The sequence below is a fragment of the Adiantum capillus-veneris genome, chromosome 7, assembly GCF_014529385.1.
Source record: "Adiantum capillus-veneris isolate H3 chromosome 7, ASM1452938v2, whole genome shotgun sequence".
NCBI classification, from domain to species: Eukaryota; Viridiplantae; Streptophyta; class Polypodiopsida; order Polypodiales; family Pteridaceae; genus Adiantum; species Adiantum capillus-veneris.
Window position 1 is genome coordinate 116,184,153 of NC_140937.1, and position 27,188 is coordinate 116,211,340.

The window sequence follows — 27,188 nt, forward strand, 5'->3', positions numbered from 1 at the left end:
ATGCCCTGTCCTCGCCAAGTCGAATGCGACTGTGGCGGCTTCTTCCCTTGTATAGCCTGCAGCTAGCAGGTCCAGAAATGCATAATATGCTTCTTCAAGTTATTTTTGCTCAGATGCAAGCTTGGCCTCTTCCTTGGGCTCAGGTTCTGGCTTTTGATCTTGCTCTTCAGCCCGGTGTTCTTCTTGATTGTCTCCAGCCTCCTTATCTTCTGTTGGAGGGCTGCTAGGAGGTGGTGATGGTGATGGTTGTGGGCTAGGTTTAGAGCTATCTGGTAAATCTGTAGGTTTGCCCTTTATATATCTATCTGCTTTCGTCTTTCTTTCCCTTTCCTGGTTTTCTTGTTCATCTAGCAACGTCTGCCGTATTTGCTCCACTTCTTCCTCGGTGAAAGGGATGTGGGGAATGTTTTCCGCTGCGGCATCAAGAATCTCGAAATTCTTGATGTAGTCTTCAAAGCCGTCCCTCTGCACTCTTCTTGAGGATCCGGACATAGACTCGAGGGATGGCTTCCATAATTCGTTTAAATCGCCCTTAAGGGCTCTTTCTGCTCGGAAACTCTCCATCAGCCTCTCGAGTCTAGCCGCTTTTTGTGATCGAGTCTCTTTGACCGGCACTTGAGCAGATTCTTTTTTGCCTTTCTTTTGCTTAGGTTGCTCCTCTTCCAATGGCTCTAGTCGTCTCTTCAACCTTGTAGCCACCCTTGGTGCTCTTTGTGGCTCGTCTTCTTTGTCTTCCTTCACCCTGAGCCAGTCATTCTGAGATGGGGGGTCAGGCCACCTTCCTTTGGCGTGCAGTGCTGCATAAACTACCTTGGTTATCATCTCTCCTGGCACTATGTAGGTTGGCTTTTTGTTTCCCATCTTCACCAGGCTGTCATGTATGTATGCCGCATAATTGATTATCTTTGGGGTGCCCTTCGTCATTGCCCAAGTAAATGTTGTGGCAATTGCACTTGGCGGCATCCTGTACTTCTGCGGCCTCTTCGTGCACATGTGGAAGTATTGGTTGTACAATTGGCTCATGATCGCCACATTTGGGTTGGCGATGTCTTCAAAAGTGTAATTAGCCTTTTTCTCTTTGTACACCTTTACTTCATCCCTTCTTTTTGTCACGCTGTCTCCCTGATTGGAGAGATCTAGTGCATGGGCGACAACCCTTTCCATGATAATGATCTCTGTGTTGGGTCTGCCGTGCAAATCAGTCACCTTGGCCACTCCATCTTCTTTAATGCTGGTCACAAACTCCCATACCCTTTTGACGTCCACCCCTGCTGGGATTGCTTCGAAATAGTTATGGAGGTCAATTTTCTCCAAGTAGCCGGCCATTTTGCTTCGGACAAATTCATTGAGCTCCCTTGGCAGCATTGGCAGCTCTATTACATTTCCGTCATTGTCCTTGAACACACCTTGGTAGATCTTTAGGTCGTTTGACTCTAGTAGATCTTCCTGTATCCAGGTGCTTGTGGGCTTTAATGTTCCCTCTGGAATGACAAATGGTTCCACCTCGTCCAGATAGTCTTTGATTGTCATTCTCTTCTTCTTTGCCGGTGACTTCGAGGCTGCCATAGACCCTGTTGCACTCAGCAATCCGAAGTTAGCGTTTTTTCCATATCAACTGCTAAACTGAGTTTTACTTATCCAAATGACTTGAAAATTGAAAATATAGCCTAAAAGGAACTTGTGAAGCTGTGCATGTGCTCACAGTGCAAATTTGACCAAAAAAATCCATCTAGACATCCGACGCGTAGGATATCTGTTTCTTCAGAAATGCTTCATACTTGACATGTAGGTAGTGTAAGGCTCATGGAACATGGTTATAAGCTTGGATTTGAATTTGGATGTCAAAAAGTGGATTTTTGGGCTGATTTAGGCTTTAGGTCACAATTTTGGTAGATTATCCATCATGGGAAGCAATTGATGTCCAAATGGGTTAAAACTTGGTATATGGGCTCAATGCATCATGGTATTAGCTCCTATGATGTCATTTCTTGCACAGAAGTCTAAATCTAAGCTTAAGACATCCTACGCGTAGGATGTCTTTTTCATCAGAATTGCATGAAACTTGATCTATGGGTTGTCCTTGACCTATGGAACATAGCCATGTTCTTGGATTTGCATTTGGATAATAATTGATGCCTGTAGGGCTCTGTGAGGTGTTTTTGGGCTCAAAAAAGTGTATCTTGAAGGTGTTGGGGGTCAGAAGTGATTAGAAGGGCTTAAAGCTTGACATATGGGCTCTTGTTGATGAGGTTATCAATTCTGAAATGACAAAACTTCTCCTTCATGCCCAGATGGTCCATAAGACATCCTACGCGTAGGATGTCTATTTCCTCATTTTAACTCCCAGACCACACAGAAAGTTAGCTGATGTGTATGTGAATGTGTTGTGCAAGTTTCATGAGATTTGGACAAGATTTGGTAGGTCAAAGGCCCATTAGTGCCTTTATGCCCTAACTTTGCGTTTTTCCATGCATATGAGGTCCAATCTCATCCAAATGTGATGAAACTTGGGGTATGGCTTGTAAATGTCATTCAGAACATGTGCATGACAAGAATTGTTGGGTTTGTGCCAAAAAATGCCCTTGAGACATCCTACGCGTAGGATGTCTCCTGGTGATTTTTCCTATGTTAGTGCTCCCAGTGCTTGCCCTTTGCCCCCCTAAGTCCCTTTTGAGCCTAATTTCAACAAAAAAGTCAAATGGATAGAGTATAACTCCCTGTGTGGACTTCAGAGCCTCCGAGCTGTTTTCTGACTTTTGGAGTGCTTTTTGGCGATGAAATTCCTCGATGTTGGTCTCCATAGCTTCCCAATCCCTTGGGGATCCTTGCCGTATGGTTTTTGTCGACTTCGGCTTCACCGGAGCTTCATTTGGCAATTTGTCGCTCTAGAAGCACCCGTGGCTGCGTTTACATACCTTTGATGATTTGTGGTGGTCCACCACCATAGGACTTGGTTGTTGATGGTCTAGGAAAGCCGCTCGTGAAGTTTGGTGGCAAACGGACTTACGGTTTGGCCGCAAGTGCATTTTGACGCTTTGTCTGTCTGATGCCGTTTCTGAGGTTTAGTGGCGCTTCGGGTCACTTGTTGGTCATGTGGGTCATATGGACTTGTCGAGCATGTCGCTCTCCACAAGGTCAATAGTGAGAATGAGCTAAAAATGGGGTGAAAAATTCTTATAATGGAGGTCCCCGAACTATTTTTCATGAAATTTGACATGTGCTCCTATCTTTCTGCAAGATGCGGTTTAGGCTCAAAAATTTCTTGATTTGGACTCCATTTGCTATGTTTACCAGAAATTTGTCATTTCGGTCAAAACCTGGCCAAAACACGCTTTCCGCTCTAGTCTCATAATTGCACCCCCACCGTACCATAGGTTGTCTTTTAGTCACTGGTCATCTCCAGATTTTTTGTTTTTCATTACGACTGTTTTTCACCTGCTTTTTGTATTTTTGAAGTTTTTCTGCCGAAAATTAGCAAAATTAAAAGGAAAATAGCAAATCAAACCCAAAAAATCCCCAAAATTCATAATAGATCACAAACATCGCCGCAACACATTATATACACTCACATGCAATTTTTATGGCCGAATTTCTCCGTTTTACCAATATTTTGCCTGAAAAATGGCTATTTCTACTTATATACACACACCTAAGGGCTTGATTTGGCGTTTGGCCCCATATACCTGTAGCTTCATGCTATATAAGGGCATATATACTTGGGTTACTCCAGAAAATTTTGCAATCAAACGTCAACCCTTTAAAAAGTCAAAAATCATGCTCTTTTTTGTTGTTTCTGTTATTGGTTCCGCATTGAGAATGCCTCCCCCCCTCCTAGTCGGAGTCCTCTCGGACGACAAGGTCTCGCCTCGTAGTATGTGCCGTGCATAGGTTGAAAAAATTGTGCTAATGCCTGGCCGATTAATGTGGCCCTATTTTATGCATACTGCATGGAAAAATTAATGTTGTGCAAGAGAAGGGAATAAGCAAGATGCTTATTGGCATTCGCCGTCGAGGTTTCCTGTTTTTTTTGCAAGTAGCAGCTGTAATTCTACTGCTCTTTGTTTAATGGTCTTTTTGGCCAGAGGCAACTGCTTTGCCGACACTGTTGATGGAGTCGTAGCTGTTTCTGAGGATGGAATTGGCAGGGATGTGATAGCTATGGGCCGTATGGCCTTGGCTTTCCATTGGTAGTTTGGTGCTGCCAACTTTGCCACTGGTTTGTCTGTCATCGGCACCCTCTTATATCTGTTTGCCCGGTTGACCTGCAGATGTCTGCTTTCCATTGTTGCTTGTACCGTAGGTATTTGCTTTGTCTTTTGCTTTGGTATCCAAATGTGAGTGATATTAGGGTTTTGGCTAAGCATTTTCTTTGGAATCCATATCTGCTTGGTTACCTTGGTTTTGGGTTGCACCATCTGCTTTGTTGGAATCCGGTTGTCACATTGTGTTTTTACCGCCATGGCTTTTCTATCCTTCCGCAGCCATACTTGTTTACCTTGTTTTGGTAGCCTAGATTTTTGCAGTGTAGCCAATGATTTCGGCTGTCTGTGATGAGCATGGTTGGCCTTTACCTAGTTGTTTGTCTCAGGTTTCATGTTGATCTTTGGTGGTATGTGTTCTTTTGTTTTTGTTGCCAGTGATTGCATGGCTTGCATTTGATCTTGATAGTCCTTTTGAGCAAAAGCTATCACCTGCTGTTCATGTTCGTGCTGGATTTTGACCGCCTGTGCTTTCCAGTCTATTTGGACATTGTATGCTTTTTGCCAAGGTTGCCCTAGCATCATTGGTTGTTGTGTGATTTCATCTATCACCACATAGAATTTGTGTGGGTAAATATATTGATGTAACTCTATATGCAATATAATCCACCCTAATGTTTTCAATGGATGTGATGTGCTACTTTCCAGCACTTGGGGAGTAGGATGAAGTTGATATGTGACTTGGAGCTGTTGGTATAATCGGTAAGAGATCAAATTTTCTTGAGCACCCGAATCGAGCAAGGCTGGTGATTCAACTTGATTGTTGGCCACCTTGACTGTAATTATTGGCTCTACTGTGTCCTCTTCCAAGTTCATCAGTCCAATAGAATTGATTCTCAATGGTGGTTTACATTGTTGTTGTTGTCGCAGAAGCCGTCTTTTTGCAATGCGTTCTTGTGCTTCGGTTTGAACTTCCTCCCGTACTCTCTCTTTTTCCTTCATTCTTTACTTTCCTTGATGAATTTGTTGGAGCATCTCCTGTGTGAGTGGTAGGTGATATCTCCTTAGTCGACACCCACTAATCCAGTTTGGCATTTCTTCACTTGCTAATGTAGCAAGCTTGACAGCCCCACTTTGTGATAGATCATGAATCACAAATGGTCCCATCCCTCGCTTTTTTAGTTTCTTGGCATGTTGCTTCAAGGTATAAACAAATACGTAATCACCTGTTTTAAACTCTTTGGTACGCACATGTTTGTCGAAAAATTCCTTTTTTCTTCTCTTTTTAGCATAGATCGAAGCGACAGCTTGTAACCGGAGTTCATCTAGCTTTTCAAGATCATTAATTCGTGAAGAGAGTTCATGCCCTGTCCAATCCAAGCTTGTTGCTACTCGTAGAGTTGGGATTAAAAACTCTATGGGTAGTATAGCATTTAGCCCAAACACCATGTTGTATGGTGTTGTTCCTATTGAGGTTTTGTAAGCTACACTGTATGCCCATAGTGTTGAGTGTAGCTGCTGATCCCAATCGGTCCTTGAATGTGACACTATTTTAGTGAGAACCGTGCATAGTGTTTTATTTGTGGCCTCCGCTTGCCCATTGGCCTGTGGATGGTATGGTGCTGATTTTCTATGTATGACCATGAAATCCTCTAGTAGATATTCAATGACTTCATTGAGGAAGTGTGTTCCACGGTCACTGACAATTTCTATTGGTAACCCGTAATGTACAAAAACATTCTCATACAAAAATTGAGCCGTGGTGCGTGCATCAGCTTTTTGTGTTGCTTTGGCTTCGACCCATTTTGTGAGATAATCCGTAGCCACAATGATATATTGGGTATGGGTGCGATATGCAGGGGGTGATATAGGTCCCACAAAATCAATGCCCCACTTTGCAAATGCCCTTGCCCCCATCATTGGCCTTAATGGCATCTCATCTCTTTTGATTGGTACCTTGGTGCGTTGACATGCATCACAACGTTTGACAAACTCCTCGGCATCCATGTGCAATGTAGGCCACCAAATTCCTGCGGTTAAGACAAGTTTTGTCGTCTTATCGCCCGAAAAATGGCTTCCACTTACTCCGCTATGTGCATGTTCTAGAATCAGCAGGTATTCGCTTTCACTTGCACAGATTCTAAGTTGGTTGTCCTTTCCCCATTTATAGAGTTGATTTCCAATTAGTTGAAAGTCACGAGCTTCCAGATCTATAGCTTTCTCCCGTGCTCTTGTAGTGTTCTCAGGGAACGTTCTGGTGGTTAGGAAGTCAATGATGTATTGACTCCATGCAAGTGCTATGTTCACCCGAAACAAAGTTGCGTGATCCACTGGTCGTTTGGCACTACATACTGTACAATTGGTAACATAAGAATGTGTATCCGCATACATAGTTGGCCAATAAACCCTTTATTGTTTCAGCCTTTGGTGTGTTTTCACTGTCGAACAATGAAATGCACAACCCTGGACATGAGCCTCTTCCAGGTAGCACTCGAATTCTTTCGGATTTATACATAATCGTAGGATTAGGTTAGATTCAAGATGATACAGTCGTCGTGCTATCAACTGAAAGTTTTTTGTTTGTCGAATTGTTCGCTGTTTGGATCTACATCCTGTATTATCAAACTCACTTCCAAAGGAGAGAATGCTAACTATTTCCTGAGACCATTTGGGTACCATTTCAATGTTGAAAAGATAAGCATCTAGTATGCCATCATCTACCCCTTGAGGAGCTTCCCCGTTGTGTATTCTTGAAAGATGATCAGCTCGCAGATAAGTTTTTCCCTTTTTGACCACCACTCTGAAGTCAAATTCTAGCAATATAATAAACCAGCGTACGATCCTCCCTGTGTTGCAAGGTTTATTTACTAGGTATAAAAGAGCTTGATGATCCGTGAAGAACACAAATTTGTTTGCAAGCAAATAATGCCGAAATTTCTTTACAACATAAATCATTCCTAACCCTTCCCTCTCGGTGGTTGTGTAGTTCTTTTCTGCACTGTTTAACTGTAGTCTCGCATAGCAAACTGGAAAATCCATTGTTCCGTCTCCAGGTTGAGCTAGAATGCTTACAATGGCATATGCCGAAGCATCAATGTGCACATGGAATATCTTGTCCCAATCTGGTGCCTTTAGCACAGGTGTGGATATAAGGTTTTCTTTCAGCCTTTGGAATGAAGTCTCACACTCATTGGTCCATTCAAAATTGACTAGCAAACGATACAGAGGTTGTGCGATGACCGCATACATGTAGATGAATCTTCGATAATTCCACAGTGCCCCATAAAGGATTGCACTTGTTTTGCATTAGTAGGCCTGGGCAGGTCTACAATGACTTTGACTTTGTCCAGGTCTGTGGTTATGCCGTTTCTTGAGACAATGTGTCCTAAGATTCGTCCTTGCTTAACCATAAATACACACTTTTCCGGGTTTAGACAGATTCGATATGTTCTGCACTTTTCAAAGACCTTTTGCAAATGGTCGATATGTTCCTCTCGTAGAAGAGAGTGTACACACAGGTCATCCATGTATATTTCTAAGAATATTCTTAGGTATTCCTTGAAAGCGTGAGTCATTAACCTCTGGAAAGTGGCTGGTGCATTTGTTAAGCCAAATGGCATAACTCGATATGCATAAATCCCCCATTCTGTGGCAAAAGCTGTTTTGTGTTGATCCTCCCTTGCTATTGCCAATTGGTTGTATCCTAAAAACCCATCCAGAAAGGAATAAGCCCGTTTCCTGGCCACTCGCTCAAGGACATGTTTTGTAATTGGCAAGGGATAATTATCCCTTATGGTTGCCGCATTCACCTTTTTGAGGTTTACACACACTCGCAGTTTTCCATTCTTCTTGGGAACGACCACAATAGGTGAAACCCAATCTGTATGTTCAATTTCATAGATGAACTCTGCGTCCATCAGCCTATCAATCTCTTCTTTGATTCGTTTGACAAATGTGTCATTATATGTATAAGGACGTTGTTTGCTAGGTTTTGCATCCGATTTTAAAGGAATTGTATGTTGGCATATCAATGGATCAACTCCTTTAAGGTCTTTATAGGACCAAGCAAACACATCTTTATATTTCGTGAGAAGTTGTGTTAGCTGTGCTTCCTCCTCAGGCTCTAAATCATTAGCTATATAGACCGGCTGGGGCTTTTCACCTGGTTCTGCGATGTCTATTCTTTTTGCATTTTCAGGCCCATCGTAAGATTCTTAATTGGTTCTCTCCCGGATTGGTGGTGTCATGATGATTTTTCTATCCTGGATAGTAAATTTCCTATAGTGTGGTGGTACGTTCATGTTGCCCTTTCCTGACTCCCCTTTACCATCACTATCCTCTTCAGTAGTCCATATCTCCCTCAAAGACCGTTTCAGTTCTTGGTATTTCTGTTTACGCTCCAGTTTGGTCCACTCTTGGTCTTTTGTTGGTTCTTTTTTTGACTTTTCAGATTTTTGTGATTTTGTTTCAGCCCTAGCTTTTCTTTCCTGTTTTATTTCTTCTCGCGTTCGTTCTTTTCGATTTTCTGAGAATTTCCCTGATATTTGATCTTTCACACAATCCTCTGCTTTTACAAGCATCAAATAGTGAGTTTTACCTTTTATCATGGGCATCAGGTTCTCTCTCACTTTATTTCTGGCTCTTTTCTTCCTATAGCGTTCTTGGCGTCTAGGGTGTTGATTAGCAAAATCATAAAACTTGATATTCTCGTCTTCATTCCCACGCTCACTGGAGGTGTCCGAACACTCATTATCTGCCTCATCATTTACTTCCAGTTGTTCAGAAGAGTTGTAAAACTCTTCTTGTTCTGGAGGTACTACCGTCTCTTTTTCTGGCACCACGCTTACCATGTAATAGGGCAGCACATCGTAACCATCCTTATCGCAAAATTTTGTTGTTGGATTGTCGGTAATGGTACAGACATCTAACGTCGCCAGTATGTGTTCCCATTCTAGAGGCTCCAAGGCATCTTCAGGGAATGGTTCCGGAATATACTCTTTGTCCTCAATTGCTCTCTCTAAGACGCATTCCTCTTTCCTTAAGCTTCCACAATGTGAAGCTCCGCACATCCATAGCTCTTTTGGTTGCCCCAACCATGCTGGTAGCTTTGATCCTGCTATTGTAGCCGAATCAAACTCTTCCACCGGTGTTTGGTTAACATCTTTGTAACTATGGTCTTTCAGTTGTATTTTAGTTGTCGTCTCGCCATGTCTGAGGTATATGTGGTCATAACCCCAATCTTGGACCATCTTCAGTTGTTGCATGAATGGTCGTCCCAAGAATATCTCATAATTGTTCTTTTTGTCGAAATCGACTATTGCAAATGTATGCTCATACTCGATCCCGCACGAAGTGACAATTACTTTTTCCAAGAGTCCGAGAGGCTTTTCCATGAAACCATCTGCCAACTGCAGCTTCATTTTGGTAGCCCTTAGAGCTGGTTTTCCCCATTTTTTCCAGATTTCCTTGGTGGAGATAGCAGCTCCAGCTCCACTGTCAAGAATGGCTTTGGAAAGTACTCCTTGGAATTCTACAGGTAGCGTCGTGTTTCCGTCTTCTCCCTCCCAATATTCTCCAACCTTATTCAATGGTACCGGCCTATTGTTTAGGTTAGGTCTCTCCAATTCCCTGATTCCTTCTTGTAGTTTCAAGGTGGGGTCCTTCACTCCAAATTTTTCTAGGCATTTTCCTACTGTGGTCCACATGTTTGGCCTTAGCCTTAGGAGTTCTGCTAATGTGATTGTGCATGCCACCGGGGTGGATAACAGCTCAATCAATCCTTGTGAATCCATCACCTTGTTAGACGAAAGTCTTTGAGATGGGATTGCTCTCACTTCCGACTTAGCTTCATATTCTCCTAGGTAAGAGGGTAAGGTTCTCAAAGAGTCTGGTTGGCTGTTCCCCGAACTAATAGATCCTTGGTCTCCCCCTTGTGAATGTATCTCAAATTTTATTTGTGATCTTGCCTCAAATTCTTCAATAGGAGGTAGGATCACATTCTTTTCTTTTCTCGTGCTATTCATGTTCCTATTAGCCTCGTTGGCCTCTCGGATTTGCTTCCACAGATAATCTAGACCATTACCGTCCTTTCCCATTTCTGCTAATATTTTAGAATGGACCCCGTCACTTGCCTCATCGGTGGTATTGGGCACTATGATAGGCTCTCCTCTGGATTCATATTTATTAGTGAGTCTTTATTTTGTTTCCTCATGTTTCTCCAATGTTGGTTGGATAGGGGTTGGAGCTGGTGCGTCATGGCAATTTTTCGGTTTTCCCAACGGGTCTTCCATCAATGATTGAGCCGTCTCGATCATCTTTTTACACATATCCAACCTTTGTTTTTCTATTTCCACATATGGATATTTCATCCACCTTTGCTCCTAGGTCTGGTTTTTTTTAAGTCGAGCTTCATAGGCTTTTAGAAGCGCATCCAGCTGCTCGTTTACCTTGTCTGCCAGCACAGATCCTCCTGATCCTGCACTTTTGGGCTCAGCTAATTCCTTTGGTGCTATGGCTGCTGTGGTGTGTGAGCTTAGGCTAGCTAGATCTTCTAACCGCTCCAACCTGTTCTTTGTATGTTTCAACTCATCGGATAGGGTTGTTTGCTCTCGCTCTTTCCTAGCTTTCCTACGTGCCTTTCTTGCCCTCCAAGTGCTTCTTGGATTTTTCGTTTCTGAACTTTGGGCATCTGTTTTTGGTTCTTCTATTATGGGTTCGTTCGTCCTTCTTTGGGGTTGGGCCCGTGTCACCGCATGAACAGGTATGACTGTTTCATTTTTTGATACTCCGCTGGAGGGTACTGTTTCCAACAGGTTCAAGGTGGCTTTTGCTCCTTTACTCGGGCTTTTAGGGCAATCAGGAATCAAATGAGTAATCCCACATTCTGGGCAATACGCATTGACTCTAATGATTTCATCATGGGGACAGTCTCTCAGCCAATGGTCTCCGCCACACTTGTAACAGGGGCCCTTGGGTTGTTGAGGTGCTCCTTGAGCTCCTCGTTGCTGGTAAGTTTGTCTCTGTCCGCCCATGCCTCCATTGGCTATGAACAACAATGTTCGTTCATCTAAGCTATATCTTCCTTCTCCTGCGGCCTGTGCAGCAGTTGGAGGTCTTTGATTCCCTATCATGTTCCATGGATCTGGTGTCGAGGGTTCTTCCGACTGATAATAGACAGGGTTTGCCGCATATCCGTTGGGATCCTCATAATATGCATGCATAGGCACCAAAGCCTTTTCTTCTGATTCAGTTACCGTTGGGGTGTATCTTACACCAACTGGTCGTAATCCTGGTAGGGGTGGTTGTTGCCCCAACACCGGTTGTGGTCTCTCTACACCTACAGGTCCTGGTAAGTTGCCTGCTTGATATCTAGGCATAGGTGGAACTTGAGGGGAAGCTACAGGAGCTTGGGGAGCATAAGGTCTCTCCCTCACATATCCCTTGTTATAGTAACATTCCTCGGTCCCATGGTTTGTCCATTTTTGTTCAATAACACACCACTTGGGCTGTTTAGCCTGGGGTTTGGCGTACAAGTTGATATTTTTTAGCACTTCATCTATGAGCTGCTCTTGGTTTACCGCTATTTCTCCTTTAAGTGTTGTCTTGGAGGACTTGCTCCCACTTTGCTGTGAAGATGAATCGTCATCAAGGTCCTTGAACTCCCCTTCTTTGTAGATAGCACAATTGTCCACAAGGTACAAAGCTTCCTTGGTCAACTCATTCAATGTAGTGCTCCTCTTCATATGTAAGTCTTTCTGGAGATCTGCATTCCTTAGTCCTTGGATGAATATCAGCATAAGTCTGGACTGAGTTGGCAGTTCTTCAACAGGACATAACTTAACATATCTCTTTAGTCTTAGGGCTGCCTTCCGTACATATTCTCCATCTTTTTGTTTGAATTTATGGATTTGTGAGACGGTATTATGAGCTATTCCCCTTTGAGAGAATTCCTCAATAAACTCGTCAAACACTTCCTCCATCGACTCAAAGTCTCTACGCTCCACAGAGTCAAACCAAGTTGCAGCATCATCCTCTGGGGTTAGTCCAAACCCTGCAAATTGGGTAGGAAAGTCTAACACCTCTTCGGCTCTAATCACACGTACAAAGGCTGCTACATGATCTCTTGGGTCTCTGTTTCCTGTGTATTTCATGTTTACCCATTTATGCACTTGAGAAAGTCTAATTCTGCGATGGTCTACAAACCTCATCATTGGATCACCCCTTCCAAGTCTATACCCCTCCTCAGGCCTTCTGTAATAGGCTGGTTCCTCGCCCAACGGTGCTCCTAAGCCATATTTTTAACGGTTCTCGCCGGAGGTGGTCCTTCTCTTCGAACTCGTTCCATGGGTGGTCCTCCAAGCTCGATCGACCCTTGTGTCTTTGGCTTACTCTCTGCTTGATACCTTGAATAGTGTGGGGGTTCTTGCAAATCCCTGAGCCCTCGTGCAGCTAGATAACCCTCTCGGTTTTGGTCTGGTTCCATTGTTGCACCTTGTCAAAGCCATGCCTGCAATGATGGCTGGTTTGCTGGTTGGTCTTGGTTGGTGAATGCTTGTGGTCTGGTGGAATGTGATGTAGCATCATACTCATCTGAAAACGGATTCGTTGACTTGCTTGGGGTGTGGGCAAATCTCGGTATTTCCTCAGGGGCGTATGCTGATGCTCCTGGACCTGTTGCTCTTTCTACTTCCTCTGGAAGAATACTTTGGTATTCTCGCCCATATCTATCAACAAAAACTATGCCCTTCCCCGTAGCAGTTTCATAAGAGAATAAGTAAAGAACCTTGTCTTTGCTTAGTTCGTCTATGTATGGTTCTTTACTGCGAAAGTAAGAGACAATACCCTCGCTCTCGTGTTTGTAGATTCCCACATTCTCGTTATAAGTTGGAACCCTGATTGTTTTCTTATCATACATGAAAATAGCTCCGTGCCGATCAATGTTTGGTGGTGGCTCTTGAGTTTCTGAAACCATTTTCCCTTTAGCCACGTTGTCTCCATATCTGTTGTAATCTTCAGGGTTGCTAACTATTAAATAGTGGTTCCCCTTTTCGTCTCGGAATCTATCTCCATCATCATACACGTGGATTATCTCCAATCTTTGTGCTGACTTCTCTTCAATGCAAATGCACTTGCGACCTCGATAGTCAGAATAGACTAGGGCTCCTCTTGAGTTTGTTCCCTCCAAGAAGATCACCGTAAGCTTGGAATCATTCAAAGGATTTTGGGAGGTACTTCCTCCTCGCATAGGTCCATCATAGGTGAAACCTCCTGGCTATTGGCTACCCATCATGAAGAAAGATTTTTCTGACGAAGTGTCAGTATCACTACCTTCCTCAATAATCGGTGCTAGCGGATCTAACCTTGCCTGAGTTACACTCTCTTCGGTGGACACTACACTACCTTGGTCACCTGCCACCTTCTGGTCTCTAACAATGTATCTTCCTGATCTCAAATTCATCAAACTTATCAATGCAACTTATCACAAGTTCAACTACTAACCTAGCAATGGATCAGTTTCTGCACAACTTCTTGCTTTGCTGCCAAATAGACATGTACACAACAGTTTTAATTTCGGCAATTGAATCACCGCTCTTATTTGCTAGAGGTTATCTTAGTAATGATTGGTATAACTGGAGAGTTAATCTCAACCACTAATGTATTTTATACACTGTTGATGTTCCGGATTAGGTTGCTAACCTAAAACAGTACTTTTCTCTGATGTTGGCCAATTTAAGCGAAAAAGCTTGAATTCAGTCTTTGCTTTGTCAAATGGGCAACCAAGGTCCAAATTTACTTCTGAAAGGAGTTCTAGAACCCATAAGCCAAATAGAACCTCACTGTCTAGGCCAGGTCAAATTTTCCCTGCAGAATGCCCCAATAGACATCCTACGCATAGGATGTCTCCTGCTGCATTTTGCCTAGATTTCTGCACTGTATTTTCCCCTCGTTGTGATGAGCTTACAACTATTTTTACTTTTTGATTTGGACTTCTAGAAGCTGGTCAATGAGTCAGAAATTTGTTCCGACGGCCTGGTGATGGTGTTGATCAATCTAATCAACTCCAAATTGGACCAAAATTGACTAGCAGGCTTGCCTTAGGCTATATAACACCTTACAATGCTCAAAGTACAAATATGGCTTCATTTTCTTGCATTAGACATCCTATGCGTAGGATGTCTTTTTTATCAGAATGGCTTTCAACTCAAGACTTAAGCTCTCCTTGAGCTGATGATCACCTTGGTATACTGAGATTTCAGTTTGGAGTCCCAAATCATCAGAAGACATCCTACGCGTAGGATGTCTATTTGGTCTGTTTGACCCCAGATTTGTTCCACAGCTTCCCCCTGATGTCAGTATCCCAGTGGTATGCTTAGATCTTGATTTGGATGTCAAAAGTCCTAAACTTTAGTTGTTTTTGCTTTTTCAGTCAAAAGTGCTAAAGTCCACTTTGAACCCAATTTTCTTACCCGACTGAGGTGAAACCCCTTTCAGTCACTCAATATATCATGAAAGACACACTCATGTAGCCATCTTATGGTTTTGGATTCAAGTTGATGTTTTGGCACTAATTGGGTAGGATGTCTAGCAATTTCAGTCTATCTGGCCTTATCCTGTCAAGAGATGGCCAAGTTTCCACTTTCCAGTTGAAATTAGGATAAACCCTACCTTCAGAACACACTGGTCAACTCAAAATCCCAAAATCCCTCCCAGATTGGCCTGTAGACATCCTACGTGTAGGATGTCTCTTGGCTTAAAATTAAAGTTTTTTTCTGACAGAAATGCTCCTGATGCTCTGTAGGCCTATCAGAAACACTCACAGTAACTTTTGGATTTCAATTAGGCTTTCAACCACACTTTTGCGTTTTTTACAAATTTGTCATGATTCTACCAAGCAAGTATACATGCATGAAATGCTCTAGATCTGAATCATGATGTTCTACTTACTCTACTCCTACCTACCATGAGGAAATGGTGATAATGGTGTTTTTGGTTGCTTTTTTGGCCTCTCCGGACTCTCAAGCTCTACTCTCACCGCTTCTACCACTCCCACTTCTACTCTAGACTCGACTACTATCTAAAACTACCTAAGTCTACCTCCTCTACCTAAGTCGAAGGATCTAGGCCAAACACACGCTTCCTAGACTCCCTCTAAGACCTAGAGAGTCCTCCACCCTTTGATCCTATCTAAATGTAAAGCGAGACTCTTGGCAAGCCAAAAATCCCAATCCTCAAGGATTAGTCTCGGTCACCTACCTAAGGTTTTCGTCCCCGGCAACGGCGCCAATGTTGGACGGGTACGCCGCGACGGACGTCAGCACAGCGAGAACTCACCTAACAAGTAATGTTAGCTAAGGACGAAGCTCGACCCGCAGGCGCGTGGAAGCAAGCATAAGGTGTCAACCTACACTCGACCGACTCCTAACTAATTCCTACAGAGGCTCCTACCACTTGTCTAAGTCACAGTCTTCAAGAGAACAAAAGAGGATGCTTCCTACAACGCTTGCTAGAGCCGAATACCTATCAAACACTTCCGAAACACCATAGAACTTGAAGGAGACCCCACTAATACCTATAGGCCACTCTCCCTAAGGTCTGTGCACCAAAATCACGACCCAAAACACCCGGTGCAGAAATACGTAGGATGTCTGGCCGAAATCTGCAGGTCTTTGTTTCTGAAATATGAAGTGCCTAATGTGTAGTTCTACTCATTGTGAACGTGTGGATATGCTGCAATGCGAAATCGGACAACGTATGCTCACCCAAACAACCGATGAAGCTCGTAGAAGGAGCTCCCAAAGCCGGGCCATACGCGCGCAATGTTGGTATCGGCTTGTAGCTCTAGTCGGGGGCAACACGCTGCACTTCTCCGCACTCGATTCCGACCACCGTAGCACACGTAGCGTCAAGACAAAGCTCACACTCTCTCTCACGTACACAGTACGCTCACTCACAAACTTAAACTTGTTTAAAATGACAAAAGGTTTTTCATTAAGGTCAAAAAGTGATATATATACCTTACAACTTCTCAAACCCTAAAGTTTCAAAATCATCCATCTACTCCATCTAACTATCAAAACTGGGATAGAATCCGGAAACTTCTGTAAGTCCTAATATTTACAAGGTGAAAAATCGGGTTTTCCTCAATGAATGACTAATTACAAAAAAATAATAATCCGCCCAGTAGTTAGATGCCGTGGGGTGTGTCCAGCTTCTAACAAAAGGTCAAGAAAGAGGTCACCCTCCTCTCCTTCTTCTTCACCTTCCTCCTCTTCCGACAAAAGCTATGGCTATTCTCTTAGAGAATACAAGAGGGGAGGACATCGCAAATCATACCCTGCATGGCGAAGGTCACAAAAGATCAAGAAGTTCAAAGAGGGAGGAAAGAGTATCTCTTTTCTTACCTACGATGGCACCTTTGGTGCCATTGACAAAGTATTGGCCTTCATCCAGCAATTTGATGCGGCCTTTGGAGACGAGGGCTTCACCATGTAGCTATGCACTTTCAAAAATTGACTCGTCAATGGTGGGCTAGCCTTCGTGGCAAGGGTGAAGCCCCAAAGACATGGAAAACTCTACGAGTTTCCACCATGAAGCAATTCCTTGCAAGCAATGAAAAGGATAAAGTACTTACCAAATGGTGTAGTTTGAAGCTTCTTTCCTTTGAGTCTCTTCACAAATATGTGGACAAGTTTTGTGATTTACATCTCAAGGCTACCGTCTTCCAAAAGATAGACTTTGTCAAGCAAAAGCAACAATTTTCTGTGGGATTACCTGAAGAAATGGCAAGTATGTCAACTCCAAAGGGCCTAGTTCTATCACCAAAGTAATCCACCACACCATGGTTGCTTCCCACATCAATTTCTAACAAGGGGCTAGATAGAATGTCAAGACCGTGGAAAAAAAAGACAAAAGTGATGCAAAGGGGAAAAACAATGCCCAAAATTCTTCCCAAGGCAATTCCAATAACAACAACAACAACACAACTGGTCCACGGAGAAGGGAGTTTACAAAGGTAAAAACAAACTCTCTCTTGAAGATCTTGATGCTTTTTGCAAGGACCATAAGTGTTTTAAGTGTGGGGAGCAAGGACATGGCTATCATTCCCAAGAGAAATTCCCGCAAAGACTCTCCTAGAGCTTCCACCATCGAAGCTCAAAAAGACAAAGCTCATTGAAAATGATCACCTCTGTCCTATGCTTGGGGAAAGGTAAGGGAACATGATGCCTTGTTTGACCCTGGCTCTACTCACAACTTCATATCAACGGAGTTGGCCACCAAGTTGGGCATTCAATATTTGGAGACGGGAGATACTGTAACTGCTGACACAACTTTCAAGGGACAACAAGCCTCCATTACTCCCTTGATTGGCAAGTTGAGGCTTCATGTCCAAAGCTATGTCGACAAAGAAGAAATTTTCATCTCTCCTCTCCAACATGAGGATGCTATCCTGGGGGCACCATGGTTCAACCTCATGGCTACCAACATGAAGTTCCCTGAAAGGAGAATCTACTTTATCTATAGGGAAAGAGCATGTATATAGATGCTAATTAGTCTGGTCGTACTATACCACTTGTAAATTCACCGTCGTTTGATAACTCAATAAAAAAATCGATTTTTGCTTACATGATTTTTGTCAAAGATTCCACTAATGACGCTGATGATTTATCAAATGAAAATGGTAGGAATCAAGAAGATTTAGACTTGTCTATTTTTCTAAATGGATTCTAAGATGTTTTTATCGATTATATCTCTATGGACTTACCTCCAAAACGAAGAGATGATGACCATCAAATTGGGCTCCTAGCAAAAAGCTCACCGCCTAACAAGCCTCCTTATCGAGTTTCCCAAGATCAACAAGAGGAGATCATGAGGTAAGTACAAGAATTGGTAGTCAAAGTGATGGTGAGGCCTAGCTCCTCTCCCTTTTGTTCTCCAATCCTTTTAGTGCTAAAGAAAGATGGTACATATCGTATGTGTGTGGACTATCGAGCACTAAACCATATCACTATCAAAAACAGATTTCCCATGCCTCGGGTAGAACATCTGTTTGGTAAGCTACAAGACTCTACCTACTTCAATAGGATTGGCCTTAAAAGTGGCTATCATCAAATAAAGATAGTAGATGAAGATATCCTAAAGACCGCGTTTTGTACAACATTTGGTATTTATGAACATCTAGTCATGCCTTTTGGCTTGATCAATGCACCAGCCACATTCAATCGTTTGATGGAGAAAATATTTGGACCCACTGCAAGTTCAGTGGAGTGTTCTTTGATGATATCATTATCTACTCCAAGTCCATGGAGGAACACAAGCAACATCTCCAAGTGATATTTCAAGCATTGAGGGAGAACAAGCTTTTTCTCAGCCAAAAGAAAAGCGATTTTTTCCTTCAAAAGATTCAATACTTAGGTCGTATTATTTGTCAAGATGGTATTGGTATGGATCCATCAAAGTTAGAGGTAATAAAAACATGCCCTAATCCAAGGAATCTACATGAGCTAAGAAGCTTTATTGGTATGTGTGCATACAATAGACGCTTCATAGCAAATTTTTCTCAACTAGCAGGACCATTACATGACTTAACAAAGAAGAACGTTAAGTATTCATGGACTGCTAAGGAGAAAAATGCTTTTGACAAGCTCAAACAGAAGCTTACCTCTCAACCAATCCTCATGCTTTCGAATCTCTCAAAGCCATTTGAGGTCCAATGTGATGCTTGTGGTGATTGCCTTGGAGCACTCTTGCTTCAAGAAGGACATGCCATAGCATATGAGAGTCAAAGGCTCAATACAGATGAACGGGTCTTGGGCATTTATGAGAAAGAGCTTTTAGTTGTTCTACATGTCCTAGACATATGGAAGCACTATTTATTGGGGACTCCATTCAAACAAACCACCAAACTCTAGTACTTCATGATGCAAACCAAGCTTTCCAACAAACAAATGAGGTGGGCAAATTTTCTTTCACAATTTTATTTTCATATTGCTCACACTGCTTAGTAAGCACAATCAAGTGGCCGATGCACTTTCACAACGACCAAAAGTTAATGTGGTGTCTATAGAAACTCACAATGATCTATCTTCTATGATTGATGAGTATGCAACTGACCGTGCGTTTAAAGATGTAATGTCAGCCCTTGCTTTGGTGAAGAAAGAGGAACCATTCACCTTGCAAGATGGTTATCTTCTCCATGGCAATAGGCTATGTGTTACCCACTCCCTTCGTGAGAAAGTCATGTATGAATCCCATGCTCCTCCTTATGCGGGGCATAGAGGCATTCAATCTACTCTTCGAGGAGTAGAGACATACTTCTATTGGCCTACCATGAAAGTGGACATACAAGAGTATGTTTCAAAATGTGTGGCATGCCAAAAGACTAAGATGATAGAGGGAAGAAACCTGGATTACTTCAGCCATTGCCAATTTTAATTCACCACGGGAGAGTATATCCATGGATTTTATCTTTGGAATACCCAAGTCTATCCATTGGAATACGGGAATATGGACAATAGTCAACAGGTTTAGCAAGCAAGCACACTTTATTCCTGTCAAAAAGACTATTAAGGCACACCAAATGAGAACCCTCTTCATATCTTAGATTTTCAAACACCATGCATTACCAGCATTCATTGTGTCAGATAAAGATCCTAGAATGACTAGTAATTTCTGGAAAGGTCTCTTTGAAAACCTAGGTACAAGATTCATTTCTCTTTGGCCTATCACCCACAAATGGATGGCCAAAGTGAGATAGCTAAACTTTCAATTCTCGATCTACTAAAGACCTATGTTACAGAAGTAGATCAACACTCACAATGAGAGAAGTACTTACCCCTTGTAGAGTATGCGTACAATAATATTGTCCATACTAGTACGGGAAAAGCACCTTTTGAGATCATAGAGGGAAGACCTAAAAGTGTATAGTCGTGACCTACAAGAATCTTTTGAAAACGTTAAGGAGGCTATATCCATCTCTCAACAAAGGCAAAAAGCTATTGCTAACAAGCACAGAAGGGCCTTAACGTTTAAAGAAAATGATTGGGTCTGACTTAAGTTTCCCGCGTCTCAATTGAGACAAACAATGGGCAAAAATTTTACGGACCATCAAAAGTATTATGTTAAACTAGCAAAAAGTCACTATGGTCCTTTTCAAATCTTGAAGCGAATCAACGACATGGCTTATCAACTCAAGTTGCCCAGCCATTGGCTCATACACAATACTTTTCATGTGAGCCTACTTAAGTCCTACAAAGGAGAGCCACCAAGAGAACCAGTTATTGAAGACCCTCCAAAAATCAGAGACCAAGAAGAGGTGCTACAACCCAAAGCTATCCTTCGGCATGAAGACAAGGTACTACGACATGGTAAAATTATTTGATGGTATCTTATTAAGTTCAATAATTATGCTTTTGAAGATGCTAGATGGATGCAAGGAATACAACTTAAGGATAGTATGAACCTTGTCAATGCTTTGAATGTTACACTAGAGTAAACAAATGTAAATGCTTTCTAAATGAACTATGTTTTTGTCTTATAAGACTAATCCTCTTTTGTGCACAAATTTAAATAGTATGCATACTTAGAAGCATGTTTGTGATGATGACGTCACTCAAATACCAAGTAGAATTTGTCACTCTACTTTGGGAGTATGATATGGACTAAAGAGCAGATATGCTTGCGACAGCTACATCTCCCAAGCACCAAATGGCCTAGTCATCCATTTTGGAATGATATAGTAGGTGAAAAGGGATCCTCTACCCACTAAGAAACGTAGACTAAAGACTAAAACTTTATTTCTTCTACCTCATAGTTGAGGACGACTATGATTTCAAGGGAGAGAAATGTCATAAAATATAATATCTAACCAACCCAAATGGTTTTCTCATATTAAATTGATCATTTAATGTGGGGGTTATATTACAGACATGTGCAAGTTATGGATTTGTCTCAACCCGGGACCAAGGTTAAAGGGGTCCAAATGAGAGATGGTCTGTTAAAGAGCAATGCTACCTAATGGAGCATAAAGAGCTTAAGCCATAGGCAAGTCTAAAAAGACTCCATTATTAAGTCCAAAGCTCCCGAGGTGTGCACCATAGAGTTCTACCGTAGCCCGAGAAAGCATGAGCGAGCATACAAGAACCCGAGCGAATATCTATGATGGTGTTGTTGTCAATGCATATGGCCTAACAAGAAAACTATGCAAAACACAATTTTAGTTTCTTTAAAAAAAAAGGATATAGTTTCCTTTGTACATGGATCAATATTTCAAAACAAACCAATAGCCATTTAAGGCACCACACATGAGCATTTAAAATTCTAACCAAATTGTTCCAAAGAGTAAATACTTCTCATCCAGGACTCAAAACGTTAGAACATCAACTCAAAAGTTTCCATCAAAACATGACAAGAACCATATGAAAATAACAAGACATGAATTTCAATTCTAGCATCAATGCTACAAATTTCTCATTTCTTATGATTAGTCACATTCATTGTCGATGTAGAATTTCCCCCTCCAATGCATTATCAATGCATATGACCTGACAATAAAATAAAGAAAAACATAATGCTAGTTTTTGAAAAAAATTCGACAGAGCTTCTTTTGTACATGGATCAATATTTCAAAACATACCCATGAACCATTTAAGGCACCTCACATGAGGATTTGAATTGTAACCAACTTGTTTCAAAGAGTGAATACTTCTCATCCACGACTCAAAACATTGAAACATCAACTCAAAAGTTTCCATCAAAATATGATGAGAACCATATGAAAATAACAAGACATGAATTTCAATTCTAACATCAATGCTACAAATTTCTCAATTCTTATGATTGACTAGTCACATTCATTGTCGATGTAGACTTTCCCCCTCCAATGCATTGTCAATACATATGACCTAACAAGAAAACAAAGAAAAACATAATACTAGTTTTTGAAAAAAATTGGACAGAGCTTCCTTTGTACATAGGTCAATATTTCAAAACAAACCCATTAGCCATTTAAGGCACCTCACAGGAGGATTTGAAATTGTAACCAAATTGTTCTAAAGAGTGAATACTTCTCATCCACGACTCAAAACATTGAAACATCAACTCAAAAGTTTCCATCAAAATATGATGAGAACCATATGAAAATAACAAGACATGAATTTCAATTCTAACATCAATGCTACAAATTTATCAATTCTTATGATTGACTAGTCACATTCATTGTCGATGTAGACTTTCTCCCTCCAACGCATTGTCAATACATATGACCTAACAAGAAAACAAAGAAAAACATAATACTAGTTTTTGAAAAAAATTGGACAAAGCTTCCTTTGTACATAGGTCAATATTTCAAAACAAACCCATTAGCCATTTAAGGCACCTCACAGGAGGATTTGAAATTCTAACCAAATTGTTCCAAAGAGTGAATACTTCTCATCCACGACTTAAAACATTAGAACATCGACTCAAAAGTTTTCATAAAAACATGACAAGAACCATATGCTACAAATCTCTCAATTCTCATACTCATCGTTGATGTAGACATTTCGTCTCCGAAGTGTCTCACAGATTTCAGAATCGTATCACATGTCCGCTTCCATGCTCCAAGCCATCTCCTCTGCGTAGACCGGCATGGAACTTCCAACCAACAAGAAAATGCATCATCATGACAAAATACTAAACAAGACATAGAAGCAATATCCATAAACACTAAATACCAATGTTGACATCAAAAGGATAAAAAAACATAAGCAATGTCAATGGCATAGTAAGACGTAGGCCTCACTAGTCATCAAAGGGATTGACACGCGATGGCATATCACCCTCATCATCAATATCTAAGGAGGTGGAGGGGTCCTCTCTGCTCCGCTTTCTACGATGGAGTAATGGTAACGCATATCCTGAAATCAATGGCTCATCAATGTCGAGCGCAACACATGCCCGTCCTGATCCCACACAAGCCGCCACTGCAAGGGCTGTACCACATCCAAGCTCCAAGCAAATACCTCCACGCCGACAAAGGAGCTCCACAAAGCATGCAACAAAAGAATGGCTCCGCTGCAATCCACCTCACAATGGCTCGCCTGATGATGATCTAGCTTGAGAGAGCTCTGGAACATGATGCATCATAAAAGAATCCGATGACTGCATGCCAAGGCGAGAAAATAGGACAGTGCTCTCTGCTACGAAGCACGGTGGACGCATACCTACTCGATGAACCATAAATAGCACAGAGCAAAGACACTGTAACAAAAGAGGCACGGTTAGAGAAAACAACAACATAAATCATTAGAGTATTAATACAAAGCAAGTGTGTCACCTCAATAGGACCACCAAAACTCTCAAATTGACCATAGGATCCATGATGGAGTACTACAATACGTCGATGAACAACCATCTCTGCAGCACGACAAAACCTCTCCACCCACCCAATGGCCTTTCCTGTTCAAAGCATTAATTATTACAAACACGTACAATGATTATTACTATCTTATGGCATGATCATAAACAAAAGGATCTCACCCGCCGTAGACACCATGATTAGAAGCCAGCCTGAATCTGCTAGCGTCGAGAATGCCAAATGAACTCCAGCATGCACATGATCCTCACTGCAAATGTCCCACTGAGGTAGAGTAGAGGAGCCTACTAGAGACCCACCAAAGGGGAGATCCAAGAAAATGAAATCAGCAGCCCATGGAACGGCTCTCCCCGCGCGAGTAATAGTGTAGCCTTCGAACGTGCCCGTGAAAGATGCTCATGTACAGTGATCCATATGGGATTCCGGACTCCCGCTCTGAAGTCTGCAACAATGGCAATGTAGTCCCCCACTATGGCCATGCACCGTGTGTCAACAAAACTAGATATGTTTTGTAGTGAAGACTCCACAAGATAAACAAATGAGATGGTCTTCCTAGCCATGATGGTGCCAGAAGACACTGGAGCATTACAACAAGATAAAATTAGTCATCTATGAAGCATATTTTTGGAAAGCATTAACAAACTTTTATAAGACATACCAGGCATTGAGCCCACATCCTCCTCTACGATCGTATCCACAAATGTTTCCTTTTCCTTTTGAGAGTTGCGCGCATCTTAAACAAAACATTTTAAGTCAAAATACTACTAACTTATGTTTGTTTGGCATGCCAAAGATTGAAACATACCTGCATGTCTTGCCTCTCGTCTATCTGCTGGTGGATTTTGTATCACAGCATCCCTCGACATCGTGTCATGCAGCTCTCTTTCATGACCAAGAACATGTCCTTTTTCCATATCTATCCACCAAGGACAATTCTCAATCTCCCATGCACTCAAGATGCGCATACTAGAGGGGTACATGCATGTGTCTTGAGTAGCCATCTGAGTCCACTGTCTTGCCAAAAAGGGCATGGCAGGTAACACATTCTTGGATACCAAAAACATAAGGAATCTACAATGAACAGCTAACAAGTTACATGAAGCTCATCACATAAACATAACAAAATAATAAAATTACAATTAATAAATTGTTCACCTGAAAGACAAACGTTGTGCTGCCATTCGTAATGTATCTACCTTCTTCAATACCTGCTTCTCCACATCCTTCGTCTTTGCTCCAAGAGACACTTCAATTGGAAACAAAAAGGGCCTGGCTTCAAATTTTATCTCCTCAAAATAGAATGTGAGGGTAGAGTCATGTGGCAAAGGCACAACGCCAGGCACATCCATAAGATCTGACACAATCTGAAATGCTCTTTCAAAGACTCGTGCCAAAAAACCCTCTCTACCAAGCCACCTACAATTCCAAAAAGAGTGAGAGAAAAAAAGGACAGTACAACAAATTCAAGATTAATTATCAAGGATCATCTTACATGCGGAAGACGTGATCTCCTTTCTTAAGACCATATGCACCCCTTGTAATCTTGTCCGCTTCAAGCAAAGAAATCCAATGAATCTTGTTTTGAACGGGAGCATCTTGGAGTGCTATTAAGTTCAATTTCTCCAATGTAGCCCAACTATCATTACCCCATTTCAGAGACAAAACCCTTGCTAGCCAATCCGTCCCAAGGTTGGGATCCACAATGTTAAGTAACTGCAATATGAGTATAAAAATGACAATTACTCTAATTACATATTGTACCATTCGCCACAAACAAAGAGTAGATGCAAAAAAATAAAGGTACCTTCCCAATACGATCTTAATATTTGTGTGTGATCTCTTGGTGAATTCTCTCCTCTTCCTTTTTGAAGTCTTCGTCAGACAAACCATGCTTCACATTCGATATTCTCTTCTCTTTCTCTTTTGTCATTTGAATCTAAAATCCAAAATAAGAAAGACTATATTACTAATCACGCATACCAATGACAAAAGAAAGCATTTAATTTGTTTCATACATCATAGACCAATCTGCCAAGGTAACATCGAGTGAGCGGATACCAAGGCTCGGAACCTTTGGCATACTTTTTCCGTACGGCGGCAATAAGATTTTGATCCTTTTTGGGTAAACCATTTAAGTAGATCACATGATCCTCCGCACAAATGTGTGTGGTATTAACGATCTCATCACGAAGATGAGTGGCAACCAGAGCATGAGTATTCATGCTGCATTGATATATCATGTAAGCATTCAAATATACGATAACTTAAATACTAGCAAAGTTGAACAAGAGAAACACTTACAAGTTCATTCTTTTCAAACTACTTAGCAACGCAATCTCAGGCACTTTGGTAGGATCTATGATAGTGCACAAAACACGACAATGCTTCTCCTTAGAAGTGGAAAACCTTTCTTTAATTGCCTCTGTCCATGCCACAGTACGATGATTCCCTTCCCTAACATAGAACATCTGATTGACAAGATCTTGAAACTTTGGTTTCTTTTTCAATTCACATTCGAATTCATCATCGATCTCATTCCATAGAGGTCCCCATGTTGTTTTGATCTCATCTTGAGTAGACAGAAATGTTAAACTTTAAACAAAATCCAAAGAATGTGAACAAAGGCAAAAAGATAGAAAGTATTGACATATCTGTCACAAGGCTCTCCTTTCTTTTGCATGTCAATAAAGAGACAATGAAAGCTCCTTTTTCTGGCATATAGCCTTCTTTTGCGAAGGCAGACTTCAACCCACTAAGATCGTCTCTCAACCCTCTCACCCTTGCATATGGAATCAATCTGCACAAGGGAATAGAGGGACAATCAAAGCAGCTAAATATACGTGTGCTCTCAAGCATATCTACTCCCCTATGCATGAAGATTTTGCGTTCATCCTCCGTTTTTGCAACTGCACTAACCTCGTCCCTTATCTCCCATGGGACTATCTGCAACCCATTCTCCTCAGGGGCTAGTGTCTCATCTATCTCATGTAAAGATCCCTGCCCCATGTCCATAGATAGAATCTCCTCTTCTTGTGTTTCTAGCTCCTCTACCATGACAGTAGCTGAAACCGAAGAGACTTGGTCACTACTATCCACCTGACCATAAGAGATTTGGTCACTACTCCTCCCTCTTCGGGCACGACCACCGGATCTAGGGTTGATCCATTGTAAATAAACAATTCAACATTTTTAGTAACCTTCAAAAATAAATTAGTTGTTGACGGAAGCATATAATGAAACATAAAGTATTGTTATGAAATAACAAAACGAAACAAAATTTAATTCAGAGCACTATTTCAAATACTATGCATAGCCCATGAGATACATCTCCAACAGATTTTAGAAACCAAAGCTATTTATTTATTCCAACATTATCAAAAATTGTAAACAATTCATAAGAATATTTAATTGCAGATATTTAAACCTTTGAAACACCTGGCAGGAGGACGCCCTCTTCGATTAGATGCACCATTTTTTCCTGCCATCGATTGCCCTTGTCGTGAATTGACCTACACAAGTCAAAGCTAAAATTAAACTTGCAAACATGGCATAAGCAGCTCTACATTTAAAATAAAGTTGTATTAGCAAAAAAACAAACAAAATGCACAATCTCTTGTAGGTTGGACATAATGATACAT

The 27,188-nt window shown here is 41.6% G+C and overlaps 1 protein-coding gene across 1 annotated transcript; it reads right to left on the reverse strand.

Annotated features, from left to right (window-relative positions):
* Window positions 1-22,976: 22,976 nt before the first annotated feature.
* On the reverse strand, window positions 22,977-27,035 carry LOC147454480 (uncharacterized). Its single transcript, XM_086517348.1, has 14 exons — window positions 26,986-27,035; window positions 26,467-26,707; window positions 26,329-26,347; window positions 25,852-25,906; window positions 25,755-25,773; window positions 25,566-25,664; window positions 25,438-25,486; window positions 25,355-25,368; window positions 25,043-25,263; window positions 24,706-24,954; window positions 24,518-24,621; window positions 23,715-23,750; window positions 23,621-23,633; window positions 22,977-23,064 (listed from the first exon to the last, which is right to left on the reverse strand). The coding sequence occupies exons 1-14, from the start codon at window positions 27,033-27,035 to the stop codon at window positions 22,977-22,979; spliced, it is 1,257 nt and encodes a 418-aa protein (XP_086373474.1).
* Between the last annotated feature and the right edge of the window lie 153 nt (window positions 27,036-27,188).

Bases quoted from the DNA above. Each gene is read 5' to 3' on its own strand.
- LOC147454480 (XM_086517348.1), bottom strand. From the start codon at position 27,035: ATGGCAGGAAAAAATGGTGCATCTAATCGAAGAGGGCGTCCTCCTGCC. The intron at 25,487-25,565 runs GTATGAAACAAA...TTTGGATTTTAG, and splicing joins TTGGCAGATTGGTCTATGAT to ATTCAAATGACAAAAGAGAA. The intron at 24,622-24,705 runs GTGAACAATTTA...TGTTCATTGTAG, and splicing joins GCACAACGTTTGTCTTTCAG to ATTCCTTATGTTTTTGGTAT.